The 26208-nt window shown below is 54.3% G+C and overlaps 1 protein-coding gene across 6 annotated transcripts in view; it reads left to right on the top strand.

Moving 5' to 3' along the window:
* TOM1L2 (target of myb1 like 2 membrane trafficking protein) overlaps window positions 1-19564 on the top strand; it is a 130183-nt gene extending 110619 nt beyond the window's left edge. For 3 of the 6 annotated variants that reach the window (XM_009189803.4, XM_009189801.2, XM_009189804.4), the window contains 6 exons: window positions 657-774; window positions 1928-2003; window positions 5480-5566; window positions 12127-12186; window positions 14214-14250; window positions 15281-19564. In XM_009189803.4, coding sequence (XP_009188067.1) covers window positions 657-774; window positions 1928-2003; window positions 5480-5566; window positions 12127-12186; window positions 14214-14250; window positions 15281-15429 — 527 coding nt within the window. In that variant the 3' untranslated portion in view covers window positions 15430-19564. The remainder of the gene's footprint in view (window positions 1-656; window positions 775-1927; window positions 2004-5479; window positions 5567-12126; window positions 12187-14213; window positions 14251-15280) is intronic. The other 3 variants (XM_003912415.3, XM_003912412.3, XM_009189802.2) reach the window with 2 other exon arrangements.
* The last annotated feature ends 6644 nt before the right edge of the window (window positions 19565-26208 follow it).

Raw genomic sequence — 26208 nt, 5'->3', positions numbered from 1 at the left:
CACAAATCTCTTCCTGCGAGCACTGTTCACTTCACACAACCTGGCCTCCAAACCCTGTGCCTTTCTATCTGCCTTTCCCCTTCTCCCCATAGCATCCTCCCCCTTATCCTTACAGACCCCCTCTTGTGTTGGTTTTGAGTCTTTCCTGATGTCTCAAGCCAAGCACTGCTGTGGCTTGTCTCTCACCCACTCTGAACTTCTTGAAGCTGAGGACCATATCAGATTCAGTTTGGTCTACTCAAGATCTAGCTCTGAACATGGTGGGTGCGTAAGAAATATTTGCTGAATAAATAGATGTCCCAGGTCCTTGGACATTGTGATTGAGTTAATGAGGAGCCCAAATGAGAAGGGCATTATGGAAAATCTGCAGGTGCACTGGCGCCAGTCCCTGCCTTGTCACCCCAGCAGTCTCCCTTTTGTTATGACCCTTTTGCCTCCTTGAGCAGTTTGGGGGGGCAGTAGCTGTCCCGTCCCCCATCTGGCCCACCCTGGCTCCTCCAGCATGTGGTGCACTGGGAGTACCAAGGAAAAGTCCTGCCCTACCCTCCCCATGAACCCTAAACCTGCCTGGCTGGCGTCCTAGCTCACGGGCCCTTCATCAGGTCTACAGTCTACATTTTGTTCTCATCTGCCACCCATTTGTTTTGTTGCCACAGACTTGGGGACAGAGAGCGTCAGTGGCACCCTCAGTTCACTCCAGCAATGTAATCCCCGTGACAGCTTTGACATGTTTGCCCAGACGAGAGGAAACTCCTTGGCTGAGCAGCGCAAGACGTATGTGGGGCCCCTTCTTGTGGCTTTCTAAAGATATTGGGGGGATTGACCCATGCCTGGTCACAGGCCAGCACAAAAAGTCATTTATTTACCATGTCCAGGACTGCCAGGAACTTTAAAGCATGGCTGTAAGGACTCGGCATTAGATGCAGATACTGAATTAACACCAACTGCCCACTGCCCCCTCCCCCCCACACAAACTCTCCTGCCCTTGGGGTTGGTTGGAGTAGGATTTCTCCTGTCAGTTGTAAGAGACCGCTTTTCTCTTTCTTCCCTATGCTGCTGCTGCTGCAGACACCACCCTGCCTGGCCCCTCATCCACAGGAGAAGCTTGGAAGCAGGAGGGTGCAGCCATGCAGGGTGAACCCATTCCTTACAGCAAGATTTTCCTGACTAAAATAAGTGGTCAGGGCAGAGGCTCCTCTGATAGGATGAGCCATCTGGAATTCAGGGAGTTGATTCCAAAAGAGAGAATCCCCTGTATCTCAGGGAGGTGCTGTACATGTTTTGAGCTTTCTGTTCAGCCTAAAGGCGGGTGAGACACACTCTTTCCCACCTTTCCCAGGGACCCAGCATCTTGGTGCACTCAGCACCCTGAGTCCTGCTTGGGACTCAGCGGGGTAAGCAAAAACCCAAGGTCCCATGTACCCTTCACCAGCGAAAGTTGCTTGTAAAACAGATATAGCTAAAGGAGTCAGGGAGTGGAGGAAGACCTCCCCTAATCAGTGACAGTCCCAGGTCCCAGAGACTACCTTCCCTGTCAAATGCCACTGAGGCTGCTGCTTTTAAAATAAGAATTAATGTTACTTTGTGTTTATCTGGTCTTCCCTTTGAGCAGTATTAGGGCACTTTGGACACCCTGACATTGAGCTTCAGAGATGCTCAGTATTGTTACTCAAGACAGGGATATTTAGGTGCACAAAATCTAAGATCGCAGAGATTAGTGGCTCAGCCTGAGCTAGGACCCAGGCCTCCTAGCGTCCACTGCAGGGAGACAGACAACATGAGCCCTTAGCCTCTGCTCAATGTCAAGGTCTCAGGAAATGTTTTTCCAAGGACATCTGAGGAAGGACCATAGGACAGAAGTGATTACAAGCCCTCCATGACCACTGGAGGAAAATTAACTCTGCTTGTGCTGCTTCTTCATCTCCAGGGTAACCTATGAGGATCCTCAGGCTGTCGGAGGACTTGCTTCTGCCCTAGACAGTCGAAAACAGAGCTCAGAAGGGGTAGGTCTTTAACCCTGTTTTTTTGCCTGGAGTCTTCTGGAGGGAAAGCCAGGTGGTTTGGCAAAGCTGGCTGGGTAATTCAGCAGAAACTGGCTTGCACAGGGGGCAGATACACCCCAGGGGAGAGACCCGTGGAACCCAGGTAGTGCCTCATTGAGTCTTCACCTCACCCTGTGAGGTGATGCCACACATGAAATTCCCAATTCACCCAGGAGGAAACAGTCCCAGGGAGGTGGGAGACAGGCTGAGACACCCAGAGAGCAGACAGCAAGCCAGGGTTCGAATCCTACGAGTGTCCAGCTCCAGAACACCTGCTCGTCCTACCACAGTGGCCCCAAGTTCTCCAGGCACAAGTCTCCTATGGTCACCTGTTAGTGTCCCAGGGTGGTGGTCAGTGCCCTGATAAAACCATGGCCTGCACCAGGAGGGACAATGCTGACCCGGGCCACATCTCTGATGGCCATTTGCTGCTGGCCTAGCAGAGCAGTACCAACCCCATTAGAAGGCACTCGAGAGCCAGCGTTTGTTTACAGAGCTGGCGTAGTTGGGTGGTGGCTGGGAGGGTGTTCTGTGGCGGTGAGGGGGTGCAGCACAGTGAAGTGGAGGGAATGGTATGTGTTTGGGCCCCCCCAAAACATAGCCATGCTTTCTGTACAATTTCAGATTACTAAAGGGGAAAGGATGTGTGTCTTAATGCTTCTCATATTTTTCTTTTTGCCTAACTAAGAAATGCGTATGGATGCATGTCTGTTTGCAGGGGCAGGGAGGAGGAGGGCCCTTGGAATAGCTGCCGACAACAGCTGGAAGTCCTGTCTGGGTCCCCCAGCTGGGCTAGAGAGGGCAGTGATCATCTGTCCACTGGACAGGAAGGTTTGCAAAGGGCTGTTTGCTTCCTGGCTACCAATTTTTAGCCTTCTAAAGTCCTTGTCCAGTGGACCCAGGCAGGCAGCAGTGCTGGTTTCCAGGGGATGCTCCTTCTTGGGGGAAGGGACTCCCTCATCCATGCTGGCCTTTGCCTGGTGGATCTGAGGGCATGCATCCCTCTGCACTGGTCACCAGAGGGCGCAGAAGAGTCAGCTGGCTGCCTTGGGTCCTCAGTGCCCTGCTTTTCCACAGGAGTGGGCAGTGCCACCTGAACCCCTGAGACTGGGACACCCAAAATCAATGCAGTGCTCATGGCTCTGATTCTCCCGTTACTTAGAATGTCCTCCCACCTGCCCCCAGGGTGGGCATTAGAGAGCCCAGCTAGGGGCCTACCAGGATACTGCCTGGTGAGGACATCCCCTTGTGCTGGCCAACCCTGGCTTGCACTGGGAGCAGCCCTGTTGTGTCCCTACGAGACTGACCTCATTTGTCCCTCACTCTGGCTCCAGGGCCTGCTTTGTCCATGCCATGGCGTGTCCTGCTGCACCCCTGCCATTATCGGTGCCCAGGCCTGGGTCTGAGCCCAGGAGATGTGAGTGACTTCCTGCCCTTCGCCCTTTGCGTGTGTGGCTTGGATTAGCTCCCCGTTTTCAAAGGTCCCGATGACTCCAGCAGGTTTTCCACCCAGTGGTAGGCAGATTGCTTTTTTTTTTTTTTTTTGAGATGGAGTCTCGCTCTATCGCCCAGGCTGGAGTGCAGTGACATGATCTGAGCTCACTGCAGCCTCCATCTTCCAGGTTCAAGCTATTCTCCTGCCTTAACCTCTTGAGTAGCTGGTATTACAGGTGCCCACCACTACACCCAGCTAATTATGTTTAGTAGAGACAGGTTTTCACTATGTTGGCCAGGCTGGTCTTGAACTCCTGACCTCAGGCACTCCGCCTGTCTTGGCCTCCCAGAGTGCTAGGATTACAGGTGTGAGCCACTGCACCCAGCCATCAGATTGCTTTTCATGTTTACTGCTCAATGGGGTGATGCCATGGCCACAGCCTCAGCAATACAGGGCAGCAGAGCATGTGGGCTATGTGTGTCTACACATATTCTTGCCCACCTGCAGCATTTCAGGTTACCTTGTCCCATCCCAAGCCATACTGACTTAGAAATGAAAACGAGGCCAAGGGAGAACTTAAGAACACAATAAAAAAGGGGAAGGCTGGGCGCGGTGGCTCATGCCTGTAATCCCAGCAGTTTGGGAGGCTGAGGCGGGCAGATCACCTGAGGTTGGGAGTTCGAGACCAGCCTGACCAACATGGAGAAACCCCATCTCTACTAAAAATACAAAATTAGCTGGGCATGGTGCCACATGCCTGTAATCCCAGCTACTCAGGAGGCTGAGGCAGGAGAATTGCTTGAACCCGGGAGGCGGAGGTTGCGGTGAGCCGAGATCACGCCGTTGCACTCCAGCCTGGGCAAGAAGAGTGAAACTCCATCTCAAAAATAAAATAAATAAATAAATAAATAAATAAATAAATAAATAAAGGGAAGAAACTTATGTAGCCACACCTCCACAAATCAAATCCAACCAAGTCAGTCAAGAAAAGGTCATCCCAGGGCTGGGCGCAGTGGCTCACACCTGTAATCCCAGCACTTTGGGAGGCTGAGGTGGGAGCTGAAGACCAGCCTGGCCAAGACGGTGAAACCCTGTCTCTAATAAAAATACAAAAATCAGGGCTGGGCACAGTGGCTCATGCCTGTAATCTCAGCACTTTGAGAGGCTGAGGTGGGTGGATCACAAGGTCAGGAGATCAAGACCATCCTGGCCAACATGGTGAAACCCCGTCTCTACTAAAAATACAAAAATTAGCTGGGTGTGGCAGCATGTGCCTGTAATCCCAGCTACTTGGGAGACTGAGGCAGGAGACTCTCTTGAACCTGGGAGGCAGAGGTTGCAGTGAGCCGAGATCTGGCGTCAGAGCTAGACTCTGTCTCAAAAAAAAAAAAAAAATAGCCAGGTGTGGTGGTGGGCACCTGTAATCCCAGCCACTTGGGAGGCTGAGGCAGAAGGATTGCTTTGTTTGCACCCAGGATATTTTGAGACCCTGTCTAGGCAACATAGTGAGACCTCACCTCAAATAAATAAATATTTTAAAAGGCAATGAAGAATACATCTAAATTTAGTATTCAAGAGTTTAGAAAAAGAATACACAAGCCACTAGAAAAGAGAAAAAAAATAAAAGAAAAAATGCAGGAAAAAGAAAAAAGTAGAAATGCTTCTGTAAAAGCTGGTTCTTTGAAAAGTTGACCGCCTGCCAACCCTGATAGCCGTAATCGAGAGAAGCAGCTCTGGTCAACCTGTGATCTCCGGGAGATTTTCCAAGGGTACGGGAGTAGTTGGCATGAGTGTATGTTATCCTGTTGGGATTCTTGGTTACTAAACTTTTCTTCTTTTTTCCAGGCAGGTAAGGGGGACATGCCAGGGGTGGAGGTTGGGAGCAGGGCATCAGATTTCCTTGCGTGGCAAAGGGTCACGTCTGAAGAGTGACTTTTCTGTTTCCACAATATGTGCTATTGACTTCTTTCTCATGGGTCTTGCTGTGACTTTTCTTTCTGAGACTTTTCTGTCCTCGGCCCAGAAGAAAGGTAGAGGTGGGGAGTATGACCTGGAGCCCATAGACAGCTGGCTCATAACCCAAGGAATGGTGAGGAGTCACCAGCCGAGCCGAGCCTGCTGTCCACCCCAGCCCCTACCTGTGTAACAGCTCATGTCTTCCTCTTGTGACCTGCCAAGCCTTTGTGAATCAGACAGTACAAGGCCACACTCTCTTTCTGATAGGGGTGCCAAATTTCCCCTCCTATTTTTGCATAATCTCTGTAAGTCACAGATTCCCAGTCCCAAAAATACCTCCCTGCCCCCAGGCCTGAAGAGTCTGGGACATTAGCAGGGATAAGGAGAGGGTCCTTTCCTTCCTTTTACTGTCTCCGGAGCTCCGGGCAGTATTCACTTTTCCAGGATGAGCACAAGTCACTGTGGCTGTTGCTTGGGAGGGAACAATTCTAAGGGAACAGACTCAAAGCATCTGACCAGTCAGGGAAGCCCCCTCTAGCCCAGGGCCTGTGAATTCGGCAGTCCTAGACTTGACAGATTTTTATAATGTACTTACTTGTGTCCACTAAGTCCCTCAAAATGATTTGAAACCTCTTAAAGAATACACAGGCCGGGCGCGGTGGCTCACATCTGTAATTCCAGCACTTTGGGAGGCTGAGGCAGGCAGATCATGAGGTCAGGAGATCAAGACCATTCTGGCCACCATGGTGAAACCCTGTCTCTACTAAAAATACAAAAATTAGCTGGGTGTGGTGGTGTGCGCCTGTAATCCCAGCTATTCGGGAGGCTGAGGCAGGAGAATTGCTTGAACCTGGGAGGCGAAGGTTGCAGTGAGCTGAGGTTGCGCCACTGCACTCCAGCCTGGTGACAGAGTGAGACTCCACCTCAAAAACAAAACAAAACAAAACAAAAACAAAAACCAACACAGTAGAAACAACATAAAAAGAAGACAAAGCCCAGGAATGTTCAGTGTTGTAAACACAGTTAGTCCTCATGCAGCAGAGCTTTCCTGGCCCACAGACCTGCAAGGGTCTATCCTACCTTGTCTTTTCAGGTGGCCTGAGCCTGGTGCATGGAGAGAGGGTCAGCTCATCTCAGGCTGTATGCCTTGGGATGACCATTTCACCTCTAGCAGAGCCCAGAGCTCTGGGTACATGTGGTGGAAGCTGAGCTGGAGAGAATGCAGAGAAGGAAAGATGATGAAAGCAGTGCAAACATGGGCCTCTCCCTCCAGGTGGGATGGGGTGAGAGGAATACATAACTGCCCCTGGTGTGCTATGCTGGGCTGTGGCCAGAGGAAAGGCCAGCAGGTCCTAGACTGCAAGCAGCACAGGGGCCACCTGCTTGAGCAAAGCGTGAGCGGTGAGCAGGAACTTGGGCCATGCAGGACCACTCAGAGCCGTGGGAGCAAGGAGCATCTGCCTGCCACCCAGCTTGGGCTGGGGCCCTCTGCACAGCTCTGCTGTCAGCCTGGGCAGGTCTTCCGCCACCTGTCATAGCAGCAGCACACTCCTGCTCTGGGTGAGAAGGCAGCTCCTCCACTAGACCCCAAGCCCATTCTTAGATGCACTGGCCCAGGCCTCTCATTTGCTTCTTCAGGGACAGACTGGGCTCTGGCCCACATGTTGGGGGCCCTTGCAGCTGGGCTTCTAGAGACCATGTGTATTCATTGGGAAGATCCAGCCCATGTGCACTTGTGCCTGTTAATTCTGCAAAAAAGGATACTGCCCACACAAACTCCCGTGAGGGTGGCCTTGGCAGCTGGCGGTGGTGCCTGCCTCTGGCCACACAGACTGCCTCGCCACTGCCGGGTCCCCACATAGAGCTCCAGTCTCTAACTTCCCAGAAACAAACCTAACTAACAGCTAACCTGGTGTCTCGCCTGACTGACTGCAGTTTTTGTTTTTTTTTTCTTATTTACAGCAAATATTAATTGCTTTGCCTTATTTCCCATAGTGTAGAAACCTTGAGTCTTTTCAAACCTCCCGAGTACAAATTCTTTACTTGGAAACTTTTTGTACTGTTGAGTGAGATCAAAGGCTTTTAGACGTCGTCCCAGTGGGGTGGTGCTTGAAGTGTCATAGGAAGGGATTCACAGCTTCTCTGGAAATAGCACACCTGAGCTGCAGAAATTGTTCTTGTTGCATTGAAAACTGGACAGGTGGGTTTCCTTGTGGGCGTGGGGCTGTGGGAACCTGCAGAGGAGCATCGGGTGGAACCCTTATGCTCCTGGAATTCAGGTGTTTGGATAGCCAACACAGAAGTTAACTGACACCACCAGGCTCATTACTGGTTGAAGAGAAATGAGATCTGTCAATGGGCTAGGGCCGGGTGACTCTCAGGGAGACTGCTAGGCTTGTGCTGTCCTTCCCTGGCCTCTCTAGTGTAAGGTCTTTTTGCCTCTCCTGGCTGGTGATCAGCTAGGGTTGTCTCCCTTATGCAGGGTGCAGCCAGGAAGATATCCTCATGTGAGAGAATCTAAGTCAAAACAAGAACAGAGGTAGGTTAGTAAAGAGTGCTGCTGCCAAAACCCAGGCTTGGGTTTGGAGGGCAGGACTCCCTCCTCAGACCTGGAGGCCCCCAAGGCTCCTCTTACTCTGGAAGGATAATCCTAACCCCTGGAGTACCAGACAGACACACCTCTCCCCCTTGGACTGGCAACCCTCCCTCCTGACCCTGAGGCAGAGCTGCCCCTGCCTGCAGTTCCAAGTGAGAATCAGCTGACAGCAGGATGGCTCACCTGCCGCTCAGATCAAAACCTGTGACTTCTGACATCCAAGATGTTTGTCTATGGACTTTGAAAATGGGAAGGGCTGGTTAACCACTGCCTCAGCCAAGCCAGCCTGGCCTACCTATCTTCAGAGGGGCTGAGCTTCAGGCAGTAGTCTCTATTGGAGGGCATTCCTGTGCTAGTTTCCTTCCTTTTCTCTCTTCACATGTCTTCTTCCTTTCTGTGCCTCTCTTCCAACTCATACTCTTCTTCAGATCCCTCAGACCAGCCTTCAGCTTGGATCATTACCCAGTAAAATGCTGAAACTATGGCACGTCAGTCTGGGTGCAGTGGCTCACACCTGTAATCCCAGCACTTTGGGAGGCCGAGCTGGGCGGATCACTTGAGGCCAGGAGTTTGAGATCAGCCTGGCCAACATGGCGAGACCCTGTCTCTACTAAAAATACAAAAAAAAAAAAAAAATTAGCCAGGTGTGATGGCTCACGCCTGTAATCCCAGCTACTCAGGAGGCTGAGGCACAAGGATTATTTGAACCTGGGAAGCAGAGGTTGCAGTGAGCCGAGATTACACCACTGCACTCCAGCCTGGGCAACAGAGCAAGACTCTGTCTCAAAATAAATAAATAAATAAAAATAAAAATAAAACTATGATATATCAGAGCCAACAGTCTTCTTAGGAGTCTGCTGGGCCAGCCCCTAGTCTGACAGATGAGGACGCTGAAGCCTCCTAGGGGCCTGGTGACTCGCCCAAAGCTGCAGCGAAGAAACAGAGTCCCCTAAGACTCAGTGCAGTGCCCCCTCCTCCAGCCAGGGCCCCACTTCCCTCCCATCAGCCTGACAAGGCGCACGTCCTCGGCCTCCTACAGTTTCTTTAGTTTATATTTTCTAAGCAGTGTACATGTTTAGTCTGAGTCTGATAGCACCTACATTATTAGAAGGAACTTTGCCCTGTTATAATACTCAAGGCATTTATTTACCAGGACAACAGGTTTAGATAGCTAAGGTTTTGTGCCCAGCCACAAGAAAGTCAATTTAAGCTTACGTTATGTAAGCTTAACTGTTAACCATCACCCTGCTTCACCATGGTTCACGCCCTGAGGCCAAGTGGCTTCCATATTGTAATGAGTCAATTCCAATAATTTCTGACATCCCTGGGTTTCTAAATTAGAAAACAGAAGCACCAACCTGAAAGTGAAGTCATAACTTTCTTCTTCTGAATCATAAGAATTGAAAGCCAAATACAACCTAGCAATCGCCTTATTTCACAGATGAGGAAATTGAAGCCAAACATTGCTCAGGCCTCTGTCCCCTGCTCCTGCCTCTCCACCCAAATCTCTGAGGCTTCTTAGGATAGAAGAAACTCGGGAGCTCTCTGGTGAAGAAAGTGGGGTCCAGAGAGGAGTGACTCACCCCAAGTCCTGCCACCAGTGAGTGCGAGGGCCCAAATGGACCCCACCCAGTGCCCTCTCCTCCTCAGTCTGCCCTCTAGGGCTTGGGCTGGAGGATGCCATTCCATAAACATACCAATTACTTGGAAAAATCTAGGACAGGGAAGAAAAGGGTTCCCATGATCCAGCTTTTGGGAAATTATTTTTGAGGGGGTGAGGAATTTCTTAAGTGTCATTGTTTATTTTCTGAGCATGTTGGCTCTCGAGATTAATCCCCAAAGAAGAAAATTAAAGTATGACCCAAGGCCTCAAGGGATTTGTTCTTTAACATCAACAAAACAATTAACAAGAAAAATCTGAAGGTTTAAGGCCCCTGACCCCTTAATGTCTTTGTTCTAGCTTTTGCAACACATTGGAAAGCTCAGGACATCTAATCTCAGTTTCTGCTAAGTGGACGAAAGCTGGTCAGGTGTAAAAAAGGGCTGGTGTGCACTCTGACCACTAGTGTGGGGGCGTTTTCTCTCTGGAGATGCCTCTGACTTTCTAAGCTTCAGTTCTGGGTGATAAGACTCGCCTGATACCTTTTCAATTAAACATTCTTTTTTTTTTTTAGACGGAGTTTCACTCTTGTCGCCCAGGCTGGAGTGCAATGGCGTGATCTCGGCTCACTATAACCTCTGCCTCCCGGGTTCAAGTGATTCTCCTGCCTCAGCCTCCTTAGTAGCTGGGATTACAGGTGCACACCACCACACCCAACTAATTTTGTATTTTTAGTAGAGATGGGGTTTCTCCATGTTGCTCAGGCTGGTCTCGAACTCCTGACCTCAGGCGATCCACCCTCCTCAACCTCCCAAAGTGCTGGGATTACAGGAGTGAGCTACCATGCCCTGCTCAATTCAACATTCTTAAGTCCCCAGTAAGTCAAAGAAATAATGGGCAACACAGACATTTCCTAATCTGATCAGTGACTGGCTTGGGCCTTTCTGAAAGTGCTCTTGTGGGCTTCCCACACTGGGTCCGAAGGTAGGACACAGAGCACATTCCTCAGAGCAAGGGGCCAGCCAAGCTCACTGAGGGAGCGAAGAGCTCTGGTGGCATCGCAGACACCTGCTCAGAGCGCTGGACTCCACCTGGGACCCCAGACCACCCTCCCCCATCATCAGCAGCAGGTGTCCACCTCCAGCACTGGAGCTGTCACATCACTGCTGGTGATGTGTGTTCTTTGTTCTTTTTCTTTGTGAAGGTCGTGTTATTTTTTACATTTGATAGACACTGGGGTATTCCTTTTACTGCTTATTTTTACTTTAGTCTTACCCTAGATCATGGCATTGGGTGAAGCCAGCTATAGACACAGTGCTGGCATTGTTTTATAGAAATAGGGGTCTTGCAAGTGAGCCCTGAAAGGGAACCTCCCAGAGCCAGGGTAGGCGAGGAGGTGATTAAGGGCCGTCGCCTCATTTCTCTAGGCTGGAGCCAACATTCCATTAACATGGCTTCTGGGGAGTTAAAGTTTACCTTTATTTCTCATCAGGTCATATTTGACAGCAACTTAAACCTTCTTAGCCACATGGATTTTTCAGAGTCTCTGTCCCTGAGGTGCTTGGCACAGGGGCCCAAGCAAGGTGACTGTTCAGGCACCCCTGTGGTACACCTTAGTTTGCCTGGAAGCCGCCACCTCCCTGGCTCTGGCTGCGGTGTCCCAGTGCTCAGCTGAACTTTGTTTCTTTGACTCCTGAAGCACAGCCAGCCATTGAACACAGGGAAGAAAGGACGAGACTAAAGGGAGCTGTTGCTTTCAGGGCTGCTTCATGAATTTCCCGTAAAGAGACACAAAGAAGACTAGAACCCCATAGTCCCCTTTGTCATCAGAGCCCTCATTTTTGCTCTGTTTCTGTTGATGGTAAGATGTTCCTGTCTCTGTCTACCAGGCCACACCCAGCCCGACGGAGCACGCACCTCCTCCAGTTCCCCTCTCCACTCGGAAATGCACCAGGATGCATTTCAGAATCTCTTCAGCTGAGCAAACAGACCCCCCTGCATCCCCCAGGGCTGGTGCTGCCCTGCCCTCTGAGCACCTGTACCCTGCTCTGGGCAGGCCGTCACTTGGCCTCCCCTGGGTTGGGCCTGACAGCGGACTGTCACAGTGGCTGAGTTCAAAATCAGCCTGCATGGCAGCGCCTTCCTGAGGTTAGAAGGTGTTTTGCAGCCCCGGGCTGAGAGGCCCCGCAATGTGAGAGTGGACACCCATAGTCAAAAAGTTCTCCATTTCAAGAACGCGTACAGCCACCTTCCTTACCGCCGGCCCTGCTGGGCAGCCTGCTTCTTATCGTTTGCACCTCATTGCTTTCCTCACCTGCCATCTCACACGTGGCTGCCCTGTGTTGCCCCTGTGTGCCGTGCCAATTGTGTTTTTTTGCTCTGTGTACATTTTGGTTTTATTTGGGGTTGCTGTTGATGATTTCCTTTGTTCCGGTGTTCTGTCTCCCCTCGCTGGCTGTGTGGGGGCTGCCTGGCCCGCTGCTTGCCGCCTCCATAGATCCCCGTTGCGCAGCCCTCTGTCATGGACGACATTGAGGTGTGGCTCAGGACCGACCTGGTGAGACTCGACTTTTCTATTTCATGTGTGGGGTATGGAGCGGCAGAGGCTCTTCTGAGGACAGGCCTTGGGGGAGCATCAGCAGGGGCTCCACCCCTGTCTGGGTCAGTGGAGAAGGGAGGTCTGGGCAAGCTCCATAGCTGCTCCTCCTCCCCGACATCAACCCATAGCTGTGGGTGCTGCGGCAGCCTCCAGGCCTGTGGAGGCCAGCTGTGCTGGGGCAAGGCCCTGGGCACCAACTCCTTCACCCACACAGTCCTACCCTTAGCTGGCTCCAAAACATACACTTGCCTTCCCCCCATTTTCTTTTCCATTTCAGATGTGTGTGCGTGCTTTGGTTTTTGGGGGGAGGGAGTGTGGGGGGAGCATGTTTTGTTTTGTTTTTTGTTTTCATTTCTTTTTTTTTTAATTGTGAAGTATACACACAGTGCTTTTGTTTTTAATTCGCCATCATCCCCCTCCTCCCTTCCTGATTTTTGATTTAAAAGAACCCCTGCCCCAAAGACCCGTTGTCTCCATCCTAGAGATAGGGCTAGAAGATGAGGATACTATGCATCTGAAAATGGCAACAAGTCCCAAGAAAGGAGAGCTGCAGTGGCTGCCCGTGATAACTGCTGGCCCTCCCTCTGTTCTTCACAAAGCACTTTCACTCTCAGCAGCCCAGGAGGGGGTCAGGGTGGCAGGTGAAGAGGTGCACTCTGGGAAATGGCTTGCCCAGAGTCATGGGGTAGTTGGATTCTCCCCCAGAGCTGGAGACGCCTCATCTCCCTCCTAGCTGCCTCCTCTGCAGGGGGCCTGGTCCCCAGGCAGAAGAGCCTGTTGAGTTCTTTAACCACAGGGTCAGCCTGGCTGTCTTTGGGCTGGTGACCTGGCCACCTCCCACACTAGGACAGCAGGCCTCAGGTTGGGGCCTCTGGCTGCTCTGGGCCTCCTCCCCAGAAGGTCAGGCTTTCCAAACACATGCCTTGCCAAAGAAGGCAGCTGCCTGGGTGTCAGGGAGGAAGAACACACCCCAGGACATCTTTTCCAAGGGGATGCCTCGAAAAGAAATTGCTTCTCTCACAGAAGCAAGGCAGGAAGGACCAAGGTCCTTAACTTCTAAGGGGGACCCCAGGGTCCAGACAGGGAAGGGATGTGTCCAGTAAGGCTACATAGCAGGTCAGTGGTAGAGCCAGGAAGGAACCCAGGTCTCCTAGCCCAGCCCAGGGCTTTGTCACTTCCCCATCCTGCCCCTTCCCAATGAGGCCCTGCACATGCTGCTCTTCCCCAGTCCCCAGGGAACCCCGTGAACTCAAGACACTACTGTGTTCTCCAAACAAAATCAAATCTGATGCACTTTAATTTTTGAGTACACAGAACCTCCATGGTTCCTTCAGGAGCCAGCAGCAGGTGATATAATCTGGGCCACAGGAGGAGGCTGGTGCAGCTCCCAGGAGGCGGCAGGACATGGCTTCTGGAGGCACAGCCTCCACTGCCAAAGTACCTACTGAGTGACAGGCCTTGTGCTGTGGGCTTTGTGGCCCTGTGCCATCCAGGCCTCCTCGTGCGGTTTCCAGCTATTGGTGTGAACAGCCTCTTCCCAGAAACCCTGTGGCTGGCAGCGAGTGGGTGTTGTGTTGGGCACACGTGACCCTGTGTGTGCTCAGGCTCAGCCCCCTGTGGCTACTGCTCTGTGCCTCTCCCTAGAGCCTCAAGAGTGCTGAAGGTAGGGTCCCGCCCTCCACAGCCCAGGCTGGAGAACCAGCCTGCACCGTTTTGGGAGTTTTCTTTCCAGCCCTTCTGGAGGATCAAAACCTAAAACATATTTGAATTTTTTTGCTTTTTTTTTTGAAACAAAGCTTCTGTTTCTCCAATAAGAAGAGCAGTATTTTACTATTACAGAAATCTGGAAACAGGGGAAATTAGGAAGTTTTGTTTGGGCTGCCCTGGGCAGTGCTGCCCTAGGGTGGCCATGGGCAGACAGAGGTGGCTGGGCGGGCAGTGCTTGGACCACTGCCCTAATTTCATTCTCTCTGCTCCTCCCACAGAAGGGCGATGACCTGGAGGAGGGTGTCACAAGTGAAGGTATGGCCTGGCCAATGGCCTTACAGCCCCCTTTTGTTGCCCCTGCCCAGGCTGCACAGGAGCCAGCCCCCATCACCTTGGAGCCCCCGCTGCCAGAGCACCTACTGGTGCCAGGCCCTGCGCCGTGGACTTCACGGCCAGGTCTTATGCTGATTTAGGAAGTGTGATTTATCTTGCTTATTGGGAAACAGAGGTCGGAAAGAACACGTGACTTCCACAAAGTTGCAGAGCTAGTGAATAGCAGGTGCAGACTGCCACCTGGTCCCGACCCACAGGTGCTCAGCCCAGCTCAGACATGCGCAGTTTGTGGGGGTGCGCATCAGGACCCTTGGGCCACTGAGCCAGAAGGGAGGAGCCTCTCTGAGGTCTTAGTTCTCCCACGTGGCTACCCCCACATCCCCTGCCCTTCACATCCTGCCTCCCCGAGCTCATCTTGCCCCGCTCCACCTGCCTCTCTGTGCTCCTGTCCCCCCTCCCCAAGTCTGCCAGACCCTGTGACCAGACCGCTGTGCAGGGAGGGAAACTTCAGAGGACCCTGCTCCCTAGCTCTGGATGCCCATATAAATGGGGCCCTCCCCGCTCCCCACTGCCTTCCTCAGCATCTCGTCAGTCTCCCCCATTGGTGGGCAAGGGTAGGGGAGGTGGGATGGTTCCTGCCTGGTTAATCAGGAGCTGGCCCCTCCAGCTTACCCTGCCCCACCCCCAGTGCTGATCTGGAAAATGGACAAAACTGGAAATGGACAAACTGGACAAAATGGACAAAACCCAGTGCTGATTTGGAAAAGGGTCAGTGGTTGGGTGAGCGCTCTGGGCTGTGTTTTCCAGAGCCTTTCCCTACCGGGCCGGAGGGCTGGGCACACCCGGGACCCTCCCCCAACACTGCAGCTTACGAAGGCCTCCCCACCCACCTGCTCCTGGGTGGGCTTCATGCCTGCCCTAGAGGAGGAAACAGGCTGAGGAGTGGAAGGGTGCGCTTCCTCTGGTGGCCGGCCCTCACCAACCTTGACCCTTGCCTTGGTTTGTATTGCAGAGTTTGATAAATTCCTTGAAGAAAGAGCCAAAGCGGCTGAAATGGTTCCTGACCTCCCCTCACCCCCCATGGAGGCTCCTGCCCCAGCCTCAAACCCTTCTGGCCGGAAGAAGCCAGAGCGGTCAGAGGATGCCCTCTTCGCCCTGTGAGCGGCTCTGTGGTTTGCCTCCCCAGATGGCGGGTCCCCACTCGCACCCCATGGACACCAGGCACTGGCCACTCCTACATCCCCAGCTCCACACGGCCTGCACACCTGTGTCTCCATGGAAATGCCACCGTGTCTGCTCCCAGGCCTCCCACTAGTCAGGACCAGCTTTAGCCACCTTCTTTTCTGAGTGGTGGGACAGCTGCAGCCAGAGACTCCTTTCCCTCCCACCACGGGCTCCTCTGCCCATGTTTCCTCCAAGGAAGAGTGGGCAGAGTGGCCCAGCCCCAGGCAGTGCTTCCTGAGCAGACCACCCGGACTGTCTTTCCTCCACCCACCCACAGAGAAGGAGCAGGCCTGGCCCTGCCCTGTGCTCACCTCTGCCTGGCTCAGCAACCTTCTCAGGCATTCTGCCCACCTGGGCACCTCTCTCCCCGAAGGGGCTTTGTGGCATCTCTGGAAGAGCAGGGTGCGCTGCACCCACCTGGGGCCTGGTCTCCCTCCTTGGACTTGTCACTTTGTGACGTTTGGCTTATCGGCATTTGAGAAGGCTCTGCTGGGTGTCCATGGGGGGTCTCTCACCTTCTTGACCCTCTCTCCATCACTCAGCTGCCAGCGCAGGCTTCACACCCAAGCTGGCTCAGCAGCCGAGCCTGGCACCAAGGGGCCCTGTAGGCTCCCAGGGCAGGGAGAGGGCCAAGGACAATTGGGAGGGCAGCAGGCAGCCCGCAGATGGTGGCCATGTGGCACGCTGCTGAGACAACACTACCAATAAACCAAACTGCCATGCACACACTGCAGGCTCACACCCACACACCTGGCCCTGGCTTGTGGAGGGGCTTGCATTGGAGGCATTGCTCTGGCTTGCCTGGGGAAGTGTTGCAGGTGTGCACATGGGCCACACTCAAGGCTGTGGCCTGGCCTATCGTAGCCTCGCACCTCTGCCTCCAGAGCCAGCAGTAAACAGCTTTGCGGCACGCTTGGAGGTTCCCAATGACTGAGAGGCCTGAGCAGCACTAAGGCCCCTGCACTGCTCCCTGGCATCGGCCTTGGCCTGCTTGCACAGACTGTCCTGACAGCCTGGCCTCCTCCCACCTCAGAGGTCCTCTGGCCACCAATTTATACTGTCTCCCCAAGCTGATCCTGAAGGCAGACAGAGCAGCTAGGGGCTGGTAACATATACTCCCATCCCGTGTCCTCACTGGTGTGTCTCCTGGCCATGGGCATGGGACTCATGGGTTATCCCAGGCGCTGGTCCAGCCAGACACCTCCCCCACACCTCTCACCAAGCTGCTGTTGCTCAGAAGAAGGAGAATGCTGCAGCTGTGCACACCCCCGTGCGTCTTGGGCCCAGCTCACTGGGTCAGTCTGTTCCTGTCCCCTCCAGCATGCACTGCCTAGGTCAGCACAGGTTCCTGACCCATGGTGTAGTTAGCCCTTCCCACCTGGCAGGATGGCCCAGACCACCAGCCAAGCAGGGAAAGGGGGCTGTGCTTGACAGGAGAAGAGACCAGTGACACAGTCTTTGGGGAGCATTCAGGATGGTGACTTCAGCTGGGAGCCATGCTGAGCACCAACAGGAACTGTTCAGTGAAGAGCAAGTGCTGCCCGACCCAGGACCCCGTGCCAGGCCAGCAGCCCTCCAGCTTCCTCCAGAGAGGAGACCTTGGTCTGGCTGAGGGTGGGACTAGCAGGGATGTCACACTCCAGTTCCTCAGGTTTACCCAGGAAGCTCCTCCATGGAGCCTGGCCAGCCTGATTCTAGCCCTGTCCTCTCTGGCAGTACGTGCCGCACCTGGCCTCTCTGCTCCCTGACACTTGATGAGCCCCTGCCTCTCTCCTCAATGTTTCTCAGAGACAGACCTTCCTGAGGCCAGCTTGAATGTGAAGACTTCTGAAGTCAGCTGGCTTCACTTGAGCTGCAGAAAAGGTGGCTGGGATGGCCCAGGTGCACCCAGAGGCCCCAGCCCTTTGGCTGCCTTTGGGTTGTGACTTGGGTTGACTCTGAGGCCCTGCCAGAGCTGGGCCTGCGGGTGGTGGGTGGCCGGACCTTGGGCAGTCAGTGCTCTGCAACCTCAGCACTGTAGCCGAGACCCAGTGTCCTCGGAGGGAAGAGCCAGCATCCCTGCCTTACGGAACGGGGAGTCCCGAAAGGTCAGGAGCCTGGAGGCTCTGAAAGGAGCAGGGCTTCCATAGTGCGTGAAGCTGGGATAGGTGCCCTGCTGGGGAGCCCCCAGCAAAGCTGTTTTTCATACCCACGCCCAGAGCTGCCCCACCCCAGTTCCAGCTCCCGCTCTGGCTCCAGCGCCAGCTGGTTGCCAGCCATGATTGGAAAGGCCTGGCTGCCCCAGGGGCAGCAGGGAGTGGTGGACCTGTATGGGCTGGCAGGAGGCCATTGGCCATGCTGACAAGTATCACCTGCCTTCCTGGCCTGGAGCCACCCCTCAGGTGGCTTTCCAGCGCCTACTTGCAGCTCCTATCCAGAGGTAGCCTTCCCCACCTGTAGGCAGAGGGGGCTCTTGCTTGAGACCTGCACAGGAAGCAAGTACAGCCCCGGTGCCCCAGAGGGGCTTCCACTCAGCCCTGGCGAGATGTCCTGTCCTGAGGTCTCTGCTCCCAGACTCCACCATCTGGGGAGCACAGTCCTCAGGCTGCCTGGTCCAGGAAGGGGGCGCGACCCTGTCAGGAAACCTGGACTCTCAAGGCCCACCAGCCTCTCCGTGAGTGTTAGAAATCACAGATACAGTATATACTTAATTACACTAAATTATTGCTGGGATTCCTCATAAGCACTAATTATACCTGATTATAGGTTAAAATATTTATTTTGTCAAAATATTTTCTTGGGAATGTGTTTAACCCTTTCTGTGTTCATTGTGTGCTGAGATGTGAAAACTAGCCATTCCCTCCTGCCTACCGTTTTGGCCAGTGGGCAGCAGAGAATGGCGCCATGTGCAGTTGGGCCCCTGGCACCGTGGGCCTTCGGCCCGCCTGCCACAGAGTGGCCCTGCCTGGACAGCCTGCAGGCACTGAGCAGACCAACTGTGGCCAGGCTGAGAGAATGACCGGCTCGCTTACCAGCGTGCATGGGACAAGGGGCTTTGGAGTCTCAAGGGGTTGTTGCTGGCCTGGGCCGGAGGGAAAGGTGAGCATCCAGCTGTCCTCCTGTCTTTCTGTTAGCGCCTCCACGCGAGTGATGGTGCCTTGGTTCACTGGCCTTCCCCCACCTCCCCACCCTGCCACCTGGTAGTCTTGGGGCCTGTGCTGTCACTGCAGCCCATGGGGAGGAGAGGACCCAGCTGGGAGAGTTGGGGCAAGGGCTCTGCATGGCCCAGGGGCAACAGATGCCAATGCCCACGCTCCTGCCCCCCTCCTTCCCACTGCCACATCCCATCCTGGGTCCCCGCAGACACACATCTCTAACTCAGACGGGCCCAGCCTTCTGGATGGCTCGGGGTAGGCCATGGGCCCACCTGGGGCCAGGCCAGCCCCTGGGCAGCTCTGGAAGAGCAGTGCGAAGGAGCGCTTGCTTGCAGCCTGGCCTCAGCCTCTGGCACTGCTGGGGTGGCCCCCAGGAGCCTCTCCACTGTCGGCTGTGGGGACATCTCACCCATTTGGGTTACAGCCAGTCTTCCCCACCCAGAGAGAAGTGTTTCCACCCCAGAGACATTGCCTGTCAGCCCCTGAAGTGCTTGCCTCCCCCAGTGCCCATCACCAGCCGTTCCTATCTGTGGGGTCCAAGACAGGCTTCCCCTGCAGCCACCAGCTGCCGGGAGCAGCCATCAGCCCCTGAGTCAGAACTGCTTCTGTCTGTCCATACCTCCAGGCTCTCCCGGAGAGGGGGACAGGTATTTATTTCCTAAAGTTTGCACTTAATTGTGAGGATTCTCAGGATTGTTGGGGGCTACCTGAAAAGAGCAATGTGTTGAATGTTGCATTTGCTGTCCACTCGTCCTAGAAGTTTAGTGTTCTTGTCACTGTCATGTGTTTCTGTGGGCAGAGCTGGTTCTGGAGGGTGGGTCAGTGCACCCGAGGCTCAGAGCATCCATCCACCCCACTGGCCCTCCTTCCAGATACTCTCTCTCTAGTTGGGTTCTTGCATGTAAAATACTCCACAATAAATAAATAATTGAACAAATTGTGCCTGTGTGGTCTGTTGAATTGTCTACGACTGTCCGAAGGGCTTGCCAGTTTTGACCACCTGCTTTCTTTAAGCAGAGGCGGCCATGGGGACCCTCAGTCCACCCTTCCCCAGTGCCCAGGCTGCCTGAGCAGCCCGTTACCTGGCCGGGAAAATCCCTGTGCATGGCCTAGGTTGTGGCGTCAGCGGGAGCAGCTGTGAACCTGCCACAACCTGCCTGAGAGCTCTAGGACCAAGTGCGGTGGTTGTTCCTAGGTCTCACCCCAGGTCCCAGATGGGCAGGAGGAGGCCACTCATCCTTGCCCAGGGCACTCAGGCCTTGAGCAAGCAGGCCTGAGCCAGCCCCAACCCCTCTAAGCCCCAGCCCCCACCCTCAGCTGGGCTCCCACAGCTGGGCTGGGCATCATCTGCAGAGCCTGTGCGGGGCACTGAATTTGAGAAGTGCTGCTCCAAGCCAGGTGGACTTCACACTTTCTTTGTTGACGGCTTTACTGAGATTTAATTCACATAGCATACAGTTTACCCATTTAAAGTGTACAATTAAGTAGTCTTCAGAATATTCATAGAGTTGGGCAATCCTCCCCACAACCAAATTTAGAACATTTTTATCCCCCCAAAAAGAAACCTGTCTCCTCCCATCCCTGCAGCCTGCTCTCCCTTTCTAAACAGGCTTCTTTTCCCCTCTCCCCTTGTCCTGGAGGTGGGTGCCTGCAGCCCTTTGTTGTAAGGCAGCTGTCCTCCCGGAAGGAGGCCCCTCAGGCGCAGAGACATAGGGGGTCATAAGGGGTGCACTGTGGGAGCCTGTGGGACCTGTGCCTTCTCCAGGTGGCTTAGGAGGCTGAGGGCCCTTTAATCCCTTCGCTGGGGCTTAAGGACAGACCTCAAGTCAGGGTGGACTCGGCAAACCCCCGATGAACCTGGAGATCTTCCCAACCTCTTGCTATGCCAGAGAAGACATGGAGGACTAGAAAGAGCTGTACGCTTGCCCCAGGCCACACAGGGAGTAGTGGCAGAACCAGCAACCAACCCAGAGCCAGACCTCCCAGACAGGGCCATGGAGTGGCAGGAAAGACACCACTTCCACGGCCAGCAGATGAAGCTGGCAGCAGCCCTCTGGGAGGGTGGCTCAGGAGGGGCTCTCCTGCCCACTGATACGAGGCAGGTCACGGCAGGGGCTGTGTTGAGACCACCACCATCACCAGTCGTAGCCAGAAGGGGCAGCACCCAGCTCCCTCTGGCCAGTTGCCTCCCTGGGCTCCAGGGAGCTCTGCAGAGGCCTGTTTCCGACCAGTTGGAGGGAGATAGAGGTTCCCACACCCAGGGGGGAAGGGGAGTGGGCTTCTGAAGTGGGGGTGGGGGGCTGCAAACCCAGGTCCCTTTGAACAGACAGCATAGACCCTGGCTCATTATGTGCTCCCAGCACTGTAGCAGGCAATGTGAGCACTGAAAGAGGCCTGAGCTCTATCCCTACCCTGTGGAGAGTAGATTGGTCCTGAGGCACCACTGTGGATCACCAGGACACCTAGGCCACTTGTACTTTCAGCAGTGTTCCTGAGAGCCTGCTGTGTGCCAGGCTGATGCCAGAGGGGAGGGAGAGGGCTGCTCCAGACCTGCCCTTGGGGAACGCGCAGCCTGGGTCCATTCCCAGAGTCAAGGGGAGTCTGCAGTCAGTAAGTGTCGTAGCCCTCTTCCAGGGCCTGCAGGGAGAGGAGGCTCTGAGCTGAGCCCCAGGGCACTGAAGCTGCACACTTGAGGTGTGCATTGTGGGAGCCTGTGGGTAGGCCAGCTGCACGGGAACAGGAGGGTGGCTGTGCAACTCTGACTCAACCGATTTGAGCGCACTTGCTGAAGTGTGCTTTCCCAATACATTCACAGCTGTTCTGATCAAGGAGGGGCTCTGTGGGAAAAGAAATTGGGGAAATGCTTGAGTAGAGTAGCATCAGGACCTCTTTGCCAAAAGGAGGCAGTTTGTGGCCCAAAGTCCTCATTTAGAGATGACACATTGGACATTTTTTGGTTATGGAAGAAACTGTTTAATCAGAAGAATGTGTTATGTAGACAGAATTATGTAACTGAATTAGCTTCAGGCACAGCTGGATCCAGGTGCTTGTGAATTTGGTCAGGAATCTGTCTGTCTAAGTCTTGGTTCTGCCTCCTCTGGGTTGGCTCTTCCATGTGGCTGACTGCAGGCTACCTGGAGCTCTAGGCAGACATCGTGCTGGCAGAGAGAGGGTGCCTCTTTCCCAGTACAGTAGTTCCAGCCAAAGTCCCAGAACCCACCCTGAAAATCAGGCTCTTAGCAGAGGAAGAATGAAATCTGGGCAAGCACAAACAATAGATGGTCACTGCAGTGTGGATGGAGGGGGCCAGAGATGGGAGTGACACACTGAGGGCACAGACTTGGACACAGACAAACTTCTGGACTCTCCCAGCGTTGCCTCCTCACCCCTTGGATGGAAGGCTCTGTCCTTAGAGCCCCATGAGAACTGTTTTCCATCCCTAGAGATCTGGGAGGGGCAGTGTGGGAACATTGTGGTCCCATCACTGCTCACGATGCACCTGCCCATGAAAGCACCTGAGAAAGAGGGATTCTTTTCCAACCCACCTGTTTTCCAAGAAAAGGGTCTCTTTTGGGTCCTGGGGGCAGGGGAAGGGCAGAAGCTGAGACCTTATTAGGTTTGCATGACCCACCCAGAAATTCTATCAGTTTATTTTACAGGAGCCCCTGTCAGAGCTTTTGGAGCAGACCCCAGATGAGTCTGTCTAGGGCCTCCAAGCCCAGGCCCTCAACATTCCAGGATGCAAAATCTCTACTCTCAGCACTAGGGAGTAAGCAGGATGCTTCCGGAAACTGAGTGGACTCCATTGTCTGGTGCCATTTCCTGTCCACCCCATGCCTACCTGGGGTTGCAGGCTTAACTGTACGTGTTGGGTAAGTCACCGTCTCACTCTGTTCTTTACTCTCCTGATCCTGATCCGTAAACTGGTGTAGTGGGTAGTAAACCCAATGCCCACAGGGGCCTTATTACATGGATTTCCTCACTCTCCCTGCTGCCAGCTAGACTCACCCCTTTCAGTATGTAATTGGCCTCTCCTCAAACAGCCAGTTACCCCCCAGAGAACAGGTATCACTCTTCCTCAGCCTTTGTGAGCTACACTCCTCACTGTGCAGCAATCTTTGGGGTTCAAGTAACTCTTTTGTAGAGGGTGTGTTCAATGACTCATGATAAGCCTGCAGGTGCCCACGTGGGTGTGAGCCTCCAGGGGCAAAGCTGGCCATGGAGGCTCAGAGAGGGCTGGACAGAACTTGCCCAGCTCACCACAGAGCCCAAGCTGGAATGAGACCAGGAGCATCATCTACGACCAGAATCATCCATGTCAACAGTCATCTCACCCCGTTATATACAGATGAAGACGTAGGGGAGGGGAGACTCAGGCGCTGAGCAGTCTCTTCTCCCAGCCTGGTCCCTCCGCCATAACCTGGGCAGGTCCCAGCTTGGCTCCCACAGCAGTGAAGGATATGCAGGGCCAGGCAGGGTGGCAGGGGGCTCTGGGAGGGGGGAGGGGTTTCAGTAGCCTAAGCAATGGCTAGGGTGGACAATCCAGTCTTTCTGCCCAGTGCCCGCCTTGCCATCCACCGCTGAGCTCCGGGCACCGAGGGCATGGCTGGACAGGACGAGTGGCCTGGGAAGAGGCCCTGCCCGCGCTGGACGCCTGCCCGAAAAGGCTCGAAACCCACAGAAGCTGCCTCTCAGTCTCTAAGAGGCTTGGAAGAAGCGGGGAGATGCGAACCCCTATCTCCCAGTTGGCAACGCCGAGGTTGGGCAGGGGCCGGGCTGGGTGACCTGGGAGGAATTCTCTGCTCTGGGCGCGCCACGCACTCCCGGATGGGGCTGTCCCGTGTTAGCCCTTCCGTGCCCGCGACGCTCACCTGGCGGCCGTCCCGGCCAGGTGTCTGGCCCGGGGGCTGAGCTCAGCCTGTCCCCGCCGCCCCTCCCTGCCTCCCGGGTCGAGCGGGCGCGGCGCATGTGACCCAGGGCTGGGCTCCCGGGAGTACGCGCTGACGCCGCGTCACCCCACTCCGGGCCGGGCGCCCATTGGCTGCACCGGGCCCGCGGGGGCGGGGCTGGTCTGGCTCCGCGCCCCGGCTCCCCTGGGTCTCCAGCCGCTGCCCTGGCCCGCGCGTGTGCGGAGCCGGCCCGGCTCTCCGGCTGCCTCCAGCCCCGACAAAATCAGGGGCAGCAGTGCTGTGACGTCCTGAGCAAGTCGCTTCACCGCCCCACTCCGCGTGCCTCAATTTACTCATCTGTAAAATGGGATGGTAACAGCCTCAACCGCCTGAGGCTGTCGAGAGGAGTGACTGGGTTTAAACAGCATTGAGCACCCTGCCAGCGCTCAGCGAGTAGACTGTGCGGAACCTGCCCGCCCGGGTCACCGTGGGCCAGGCTGGATCCCTGACCCGATAGACACACCAGTACAGAGGGGCTTGTGTCCACGTTCCTTGGGCGTGCTCAACGCTCCCCAGCCAAGCGGGGCCCGAGGGTCTTGCTTGGAGATCTCAGGATCTTTGAGGGGAGAAACCGCCAAGACAAGCATGTTCCCCCTGAAAAATGGATCCCCTCTTCTGTTTTCCCCTACCCTCACCTTGAGGGTTGCCCCGGTAATTCCAGGCAAAATTCCTCCCACCCCCACGGTGGACTGTGCCCCATGGGGGTTGGATTTTCTGGGGTGGTCTCCTGTTGACGTTGTCTTACCTTCTTTCCCTTTACCCTAACTCCTGCAGTTATGGAGTGAATATTTATTGAGCTATTCTATTTACATATGTGGTAACCCATTTGAAAAACGGTGAGGCGGGTTGGGTTGGGTGCAGTAGCTCACGTCTGTAATCCGAGCCCTTTGGGAAGCCGAGGTGGGTAGATTACTGGAGGCCAGGAGTCTGAAACCAGTCTGGCCAACAAGACAAAATCCCATCTCTACTAAAAATACAAAAATTAGCCAGGCTTGGTGGTGCATGACTGTAATCCCATCTACTCAGGAGGCTGAGGGAAGAGAATTGCTTGAACCCGGGAGGCCGAGGTTGCAGTGAGCCAAGATTGTGCCACTGCACTCCAGCCTGGGAAACAGAGCGAGACTGTCTCAAAAACAATAACAACAACAAAAAACAAACAAACAAACAAAAAACAGTGATAGCCAGGTGCAGTGACTCACACTTGCAATCCCAGCACTTTGGGGGACCGAGGCAGGTGGATTACCTGAGGTCAGGAGTTCAAGACCAGCCTGGCCAAAATGGGGAAACCCTGTCTCTACTAAAACTACAAAAATTAGCCTGGCATGGTGGCATGTGCCTGTAATCCCAGTTACTCAGGAGGCTGAGACAGGAGAATTGCTTGAACCCAGGAGGTGGAGGTTGCAGTGAGCCGAGATCATGCCGCTGCACTCCAGCCTGGGCAACAGAGTGAGCCTTTGTCTCAAAACAAAAAACAGTGAGGCAGATCTGTTGTGATGATGACACCAAAACACCCTCCCTGCCTCTGCAGTGACTGCAGGAAGGGTTATTCCCATTTTACAGATCCAGTAGCTGAGACTCAGAAGTGAGGTAAGTGGATCCAGGTCACCTGCCTAGCTCTGAAGAAAATGGTATTTAGGCTTCACCCAGTACTTCCTATCCCACCCCCTCCCTGGGAAGGGCTGTTGAAATTTTCAGGGAAATCATCGGCTTCCTGTCGCCTCCAGAGTGTTGGTGGGGGTAGGGCACTGAGGAGAAGCCAGCTTTGTTCTCTGTGTTCTCCAGCAGTTGTTCATCTGGAGGGAGTGGGTCCTGGGTGGACCCTTGAGCAGAGCTACTTGGGGAGATGTGGTTTGGTGACCCCTATGACTTCTGGCTCCCCTATTCTGGGTAATTTTCCACTGCAGCCACTTCTGGGAGAGGAACAAAGGGAGCTGGATGTCCAGGCTGAGCCCCAGGGACTTGGGCTCTGTGGCTTCTCTCCCCCACACACCCCTTCTAAAATGCATCATGAATTTTACTCCTGCTTAGGGCATGGTCAGACAGGCTATATCTGGAGTCTGAGCAAGGCAGTCCGCAGGATGGCTTGACTCATGAAGGTCTGGGGTCAGGAAGGCCTGAGGCCCAGGCCCCTGATGAGTTTCCTGGGCTGCCCTCCACCAAGGGTGCTTCTCTCTGCTTGCATACCTCTGGGGACAGGGAGCTCACTGCCTTATCACATTCAGATACCTGAATGTTAATTCCGGTTTATTTCAACCCACCTCATTGGGACCCCATCCCTCCTTCCTGCCCCACCTGGCTCTGTCCCTAGGCCACAGAACCAGGTTTGGTTTCCAGCCCTCTTCTCAACAGGGCTGCCTGCTCTGACCTAGTCCCAGTTTGTCATGATCCAGGGCAGCCTGGCTCTGATCTAAAGCACAGCCACCTCTTCCTTGTGGCCCCTATCCTGACTGCTCCCGGGAACAAGTACCAAATCTGGGGTCAGACAGTCCTGGGGCCAGTCTTCCTTGGGTACTGGCTTCCTCCTTCAGGAGCTGCACTGGGCCCACTGGTATCCTATCCCTACAGCTGGATCTGGGAGGAAACCAAATGAAGACGATAGGAAATTCCAGCCTCTTTCTTGGGCCACTGCTGTC

Source organism: Papio anubis, chromosome 17 (assembly GCF_008728515.1).
Source record: "Papio anubis isolate 15944 chromosome 17, Panubis1.0, whole genome shotgun sequence".
NCBI lineage: Eukaryota > Metazoa > Chordata > Mammalia > Primates > Cercopithecidae > Papio > Papio anubis.
Note: the sequence above shows the minus strand (reverse complement) of the source record. Positions and strands in the feature narration are given on the sequence as shown.